The 6,255-nt window shown below is 60.1% G+C and overlaps 1 protein-coding gene across 1 annotated transcript; it reads left to right on the top strand.

Annotated features, from left to right (window-relative positions):
* Nucleotides 1-475: 475 nt before the first annotated feature.
* DUSP2 (dual specificity phosphatase 2) lies at nt 476-2,764 on the top strand. The gene is made up of 4 exons (XM_068564539.1): nt 476-905; nt 993-1,105; nt 1,541-1,760; nt 1,878-2,764. The coding sequence occupies exons 1-4, from the start codon at nt 518-520 to the stop codon at nt 2,090-2,092; spliced, it is 936 nt and encodes a 311-aa protein (XP_068420640.1). The 5' UTR covers nt 476-517; the 3' UTR covers nt 2,093-2,764.
* Nucleotides 2,765-6,255: the final 3,491 nt, after the last annotated feature.

The raw sequence follows: 6,255 nt of genomic DNA, 5'->3' as shown, positions 1-6,255 counted from the left end.
GAGGTTAAGGGAACGGGAAAAGGGAGAGGAAGCAGGGCGAGGGGCACCACGGGCTCCGAGGTCTCCGGGGATGCGGACCTGTATCTATCTGAGTAGCCGGGTGCCCGAGGACCGAGCGGCGCGAAGCAGGTCCAGGGGTGGGAGCGCTCAGGAAGAGTCCTGGGGCGCAAAGGTGGGAGGTGGGCGTTTGGCCAAACACCTTCCCTTCAGAGCTGGTGCCCGGCTTCCTCTCCCAGTGCACCCCCTCCCCCAGAGCCGGTCCCAGTCCCGGGCCCGCCCAGCCTGCGCCCCGCCTGAGGCCGCGGGGGCGGCGCCGACGCCTTCCTGCTTTGCCCTTATATGGTGACCCGGGAGGCCGGCCCACGGCTACTTAAGCCCCAGCGCTGGACAGAGCGCCCGGAACAGACGGTTCGGGCAGCGCGGCAGCCGCCAGAGTCCGGAGCGCTCGCGGGGAGAGGGGTAAGGAGAGGAAGAGGTGCGGGAAGAGGGGAGAGGAGGCTGCACGGGGCCGGCAGACATGGGGCTGGAGGCGGCGAGAGAATTGGACTGCACGGCGCTGGGCGCGCTGCTGCGGGAGCCGCGGGAGGCTGAGCGCACGCTGCTGCTCGACTGTCGCCCCTTCCTGGCCTTCTGCCGCCGCCACGTGCGCGCCGCGCGGCCGGTGCCCTGGAACGCGCTGCTGCGGCGCCGCGCGCGCGGTACCCCCGCCGCCGCCCTCGCCTGCCTGCTGCCTGATCGCGCGCTGCGGGCGCGCCTGGCCCGCGGGGAGCTGGCGCGGGCCGTGGTGCTGGACGAGGGCAGCGCCTCGGTGGCAGAGATCCAGCCCGACGGCCCGGCCCACGCGCTGCTTGCCGCGCTGCTGCACGAGACCCGCGCCGGACCCACCGCCGTGTGCTTCCTGCCGGGTGAGCGCCGGCCCGCCCTCGTCCCCCGCCCCGTCCCCGACCCCCGCCGGGCCCTCCCGGCTAACCGTGTCTTGGTCCTCCTTGCAGGAGGCTTCGACAGCTTTCAAGCCTGCTGCCCCGATCTGTGCTCTGAGTCCCCCGGCCCCGCGATGCCGCCCGAAAACAGCCGCTCCGACCCCAGGGCTCCCTCGTATGACCAGGTGAGTTGAGATCAGGGCTCCTTGTCAGTGTCATGCAGGGTAGGCGCCTCTGGGGAAGGATTCTGTCCATGCCCACGGTCACCTAGGGGTGTGTGTGTGTGTGTGTGTGTGTGTGTGTGTGTTTCCGCCCCCAAATGGGAGCACACCTTTGTGTGTGCCTGGTGGGCGTTGCTGGTGTGTATCTCTGTGAGTCTGCCTATGTCCTGTGAGCAGCATCCTTTGGGGGTTTGAGGGGAATGTGTGTATCTTTGTGTGTGTATCTCTGTATGTCCCCCTGGGTCCTCCTGGTATTCCGGAGTCTGATCCTTAGGCAGGGATCCCTGGCTAAGAGCTCCTCTTGCCTGGGCCAGTCTGCCCTGTCTCTGTCCCGCTGGTGTTCAAGCCCTCCAGGCCTGGGCTGAGACCTCACCACTGTCCCTTCCCCTTCCCGTGCAGGGTGGCCCTGTGGAGATCTTGCCCTACCTGTACCTGGGCAGCTGCAGCCACTCGTCGGACCTGCAGGGGCTGCAGGCTTGCGGCATCACAGCCGTCCTCAACGTCTCAGCCAGTTGCCCCAACCACTTCGAGGGCCTGCTGCGCTACAAGAGCATCCCGGTGGAGGACAATCAGATGGTGGAGATCAGCGCCTGGTTCCAGGAGGCCATTGGCTTCATTGGTAAGAGGCGGGCCTCAGCCCCAGGGCCTGGTGGAGCCCCAGGGGAAGGGGCTGGGGCACCTGTCTCCTTCCCTGCCCACCTTCCCGTCTGACCCCCCTCGCCCATTTCCCTTGCAGACTCGGTGAAGAACAGCGGAGGCCGGGTGCTGGTGCACTGCCAGGCGGGCATCTCGCGCTCCGCCACCATCTGCCTGGCGTACCTGATACAGAGTCACCGCGTGAGGCTGGACGAGGCCTTCGACTTTGTTAAGCAACGCCGGGGAGTCATCTCCCCCAACTTCGGTTTCATGGGGCAGCTGCTGCAGTTTGAGACTCAGGTGCTCTGTCACTGAGGCTGGGTCCCACCATGCTGGCTCCCCCCCAGGGCGGAGGCACACAGAGCTGCCTGATTCCTGGGGACAGTGGGGGCCCCGGTTCCCCACTGTCCCCCTCACCTCAGGGAGATCTATCTGCCTCTTCCTTGGCGTTCAAAAAGCCCCCAGGTGGGCACGCTGGATGCAGGGATGCTGGACTTTCTCACCTGGTGCTCTTCTGCTGGGGGTTTGAGGGCCGCCCGTCATTCCTCATTCCGGAAGGAGGATGGAGGGCGTGTCTGCTTCCCTCCTCCCCTGTCCTCTGACAGAAACCAACTGGACTCTACACCCACGACTCCCACTGGTCCGATCACCGTGTTGGAGCCCTTGGCAGCCTGAGGGCTCTAAGGAACAAGCTGTGACAACCAGGAGCCCTGCGTGTGGGGTGGTCCACGCCAGGGCCTGGAGCCTGAGCCCTGTGTGGGGCTCGGGGAAGTGATGTGGATGCTGTGTCTGGACCTCTTGCTTGCGTGTGTACGTGAGCGTTTCACGCCTGTGTTGGCGCTGGAAACATATTTGTGTCCAACTGACATTTAACACTCCCTCCCCCCACTTCCTCCCAGCCCTGTGGGCGGGGGTGGGAAACTTAGCACTTTATATTTATACGGAACATTGAGGATGTGTCAATAAAATATTATTTTGTTTGAGAAACAGCTTCTCAAGTGTCTGATGTCAAGTCAGTGCCTGGGGAAGTGCTCAAAAGCTGTTGCTTTTCTTTTTTTGATAAATTTATTTATTTAGTTATTTTTGGCTGCGTTGGGTCTTCGTTGCTGTGCGCGGGCTTTCTCTAGTTGCGGCGGGCGGGGGCTACTCTTTGTTGCGACGCACGGGCTTCTCATCGCGGTGGCTTCTCTTGTTGTGGAGCACGGGCTCTAGGCGTGCGGGCTTCAGCAGTTGTGGCACACGGGCTTAGCTGTTCCGCGGCATGTGGGATCCTCCCGGACCAGGGCTCAAACCCGTGTCCCCTACATTGGCAGGCGGATTCCTAATCACTGCACCACCAGGGAAGTCCCCCAAAGCTGTTTCTTAATCAGACCTTCCCTTCCCTTGTGTGGCGGGGTCTGGGAAATGGAAGGAGGAAGGTGCAGGGGTGACCTCACCGCGCAGCCCGGTCCTCCCTGTGCTGGTGTCCTTTCCTAGGCAGCCTTCTGTCTCCAGAGTGATGGTTTCTGGGAGGCTGGCTCCAGCCTTATTCCAGTTACCAGCTTTGGTCCTGTTGGGGAGAAGACTGTGTTTACCATTCAGAGCTGGACTCAGCACTGCCCTGGTCAGACCCCACTACCTTTTTGGAGCATGTGGATGGACGTGTGTGTGTGTGTGTGTGTGTGCAGCCACGTGTGTGGCTCTTCCTCTGGACGTGGGTGTCTGTTCTTGGCCTGCACACACCTATGTGTCCCGGATGTTCCTACATGCCTGCATGTCTGCATGTGCCCGTGCGTGTGGCTTCCCTGGGCTGTGTGTGACGTGCGCCCACGTTGGGGCAGTGCAGCCTGTCACCTCTTCTCCCACACCTCCGGGCTGGGTCCCCAGGCCTCAGAATGCCTGTCCCTGCCGGGGGTCATGGCAGCCCCTGAGCCAGAGCTCCTTGCTGTCCCCAGAAAGCATGTGGCCTGGTGTCTGGTACGGAGGACAGGTCACCTGGGATGGGCTTAGTTGTTTTTCACACCCATCAACTACCGTGTCTTCACTGAACATTGGTTACGTGGCCAGCGTGGACCGCCGATGAGACATGGGCCCAGCCTGAGCCAGACGTGGAGGGTGCTGGAAAGGGGGTGCTGTGATTTGCCCGAGAGCAGGGGGTGCTGAGGCCCTCGAGGACAGCTCAGTGAGGGCAGCTCCCGCATCAGCCTCCTCTCTGATGCTCCCAGCCGCTCGGAGTGTCATCTGGCTAACTCTATTTTGTCCTTCCAAACTCGGTGCAGGCGTCACCCCTGCAGAACGGCGACTCTTGCTCCGGGTGTTCTGAGTGCCTGGCAGGGCACACCTGAGCGGGGCAGTGTAGTTTGACAGTTAGGGGGCCTGTTTGGCTTTACCTCTCTGTGTTTTAGTTTCCTTGTCTGTAAAATGGGGTTTTGTCATTAGCTCCCACCTCTTAGGGTGGTGTTGAGAGTTACTCCAGTCAATCCAGATAAAGGCTTAGCCCAGAAATGTTAGTTACTGAAGGTCCGAGAAGCGAAGGTTTTCAGGTGTGTAGTTGTGCACCTCGACCAGCCTGGCCGCTGGTGAGGGCAGGGCCTGTGGTCTGCTTGGCCCTGTGCCCGGAGTCTGGCGGGGGTGAGTGCCCACTCCACACGGCCGAATGAGGGACGAAGCCTGCCCGCTGTGCCTTGTTCCCTCTGCTCTGGGGGTGGGTGAGGTGCTCCCTGGCGGGGACTGAGCAGAGCTAGGGGTTGTTATCAGGGCTTCTGCAGGCCCTGAGTGGGTCTGTTTGGACCTGTCCACAAGGCCCACACCCAGCTCGGGGAGGGTCGGGGGCATCTGGGGCCCTGAGTCATCGGAGCCTTCCCGCCCCCCAGCTACTTCTCACATGAAACAGGACCGGTGGCTGAGGCCGCTGCCCACCGCCCCTCACCCCTGCCTCATCGCATCCTGTCTCCACCCCACCACTGCACCCTCCCCTCCCCGTGTTTTTAAGTTGGCCTTTCAAGCAAACTGCGTTTCTTTCCCTTCTTTTCTTTTCCCTCCCTCCCTCCCTCCCTTTTAAATTTATTTATTAAAATTTTAAAAATTGTGGTAAAAAATATGTAACAAAATGTACCATCTTTACCATTTTTAAGTGTGCACTTCAGTAACATTAAGCGTGTTCGCTCACATTATTGTGAAACAGATCTCCAGAACTTTTCCATCTTGCAGAACTGAAACTGTACCCATTAGACAACAACTCCCCATTTCCCCCTCCTTCAGCTCCTGGCAACCACTGTTCCACCATCTGCCTCTGAATCTGACTTCTCCAGATAGCCCATGTAAATGGACTCATACACCATTTGTCCGGTTGTGATTGGCTTATTTCACTGAGCACAATGCCCTCAAGACAAACTGCCTTTCTTAACTACGAATCTGTTTCTCTACCCGAGCAGGGTGATTATGATTATGATTGTTTTACCGAGCACTCATCCGAAGCAGTCAGCTCTGTCCATCCCTACGAATGTTAACACCCTTCCTGGGCAGCTGGGCCACCTGTCTTCATCACATTCTCCCCATGATTCCGACCCCTACCTTTCGAGAAACACTGGATTCCAGCCAGGGCAAGATGCCGAGCGACCTCGGCTCTGTCGTTTCCCTTCACTGGACGTTGGCGGGGAAGGTGTCCCCAGATCCTTCAACTCCAGGATTTAAATCCAGGTGGGCGCTTGGTGACCAGGCTCCAAGGATGGGCCTTTTGAGAGGCCAAGGGGTACAGAGGAGGGGGAATATGGGTAAGGAGCTTTAATTCCTGCACCTGTGAAATGGGGATAAAATGCTGACTTTGTAAGGCTGTTGTGGGAGTGACAGGGGTAGCACCCATGTGAGGGTCTAGGTATCCAGAAGTTCCACTTTTCCACAAGGCAGGCTTCTCTGGGGGCGCTGGTTGTCCCTGGTGTTCAGTCTGTATGTATACTACAATAAAAGCTTATAAAAACGTAGTGACATTTTCCTCCTTCCACAGTCAGACTGGGGGCGCCTCAGGGTCTCAGGTAGTCTTCCCCACGTCTGAGCACAGGGCAGGGGCAGGAAAGGGGCCTCCCCAGGTTTGAGGATGAGGTTCCACCCAGCACTGCCATCTCTCACTTTTCTGCGACGTTTCTCTGCCCCCTGGTGGTGGGAGGGGACCTGCGAAGAGATACACCCCCAAGTGGGACCCCCCGCAGGGTGCCTAGTGCGTGGCTCCTCCCCACCCTCTCGCCCACTTCAGCCACGCCGGGAAGGATCTGACCAGGGTCGGGAAGGCTTGGGCCTGGGCTGGGAGGCGTAGCCCAGATAGGAGAGGGCGGGGCTGCAGGTGGTGTTGGTTGGGAGGGGCTGCAGGTGAGGGCTGGAAAAGCTTCTATTTAAGGGGGGGGGGAGCGTTGACCATAAGTTTGTAATTAGGCTGCCTCATCTCGTGGGAATTGGTGCTCCTGCTAGCTGAGGGGCCAGAGCGGCCCATCTCCGGCAGCATGAGC

This window comes from Eschrichtius robustus, chromosome 15, assembly GCF_028021215.1.
Source record: "Eschrichtius robustus isolate mEscRob2 chromosome 15, mEscRob2.pri, whole genome shotgun sequence".
Classification (NCBI taxonomy): domain Eukaryota; kingdom Metazoa; phylum Chordata; class Mammalia; order Artiodactyla; family Eschrichtiidae; genus Eschrichtius; species Eschrichtius robustus.
The sequence above is the reverse complement of the archived record's forward strand: the minus strand, read 5'-3'. Positions and strand labels throughout refer to the sequence as shown.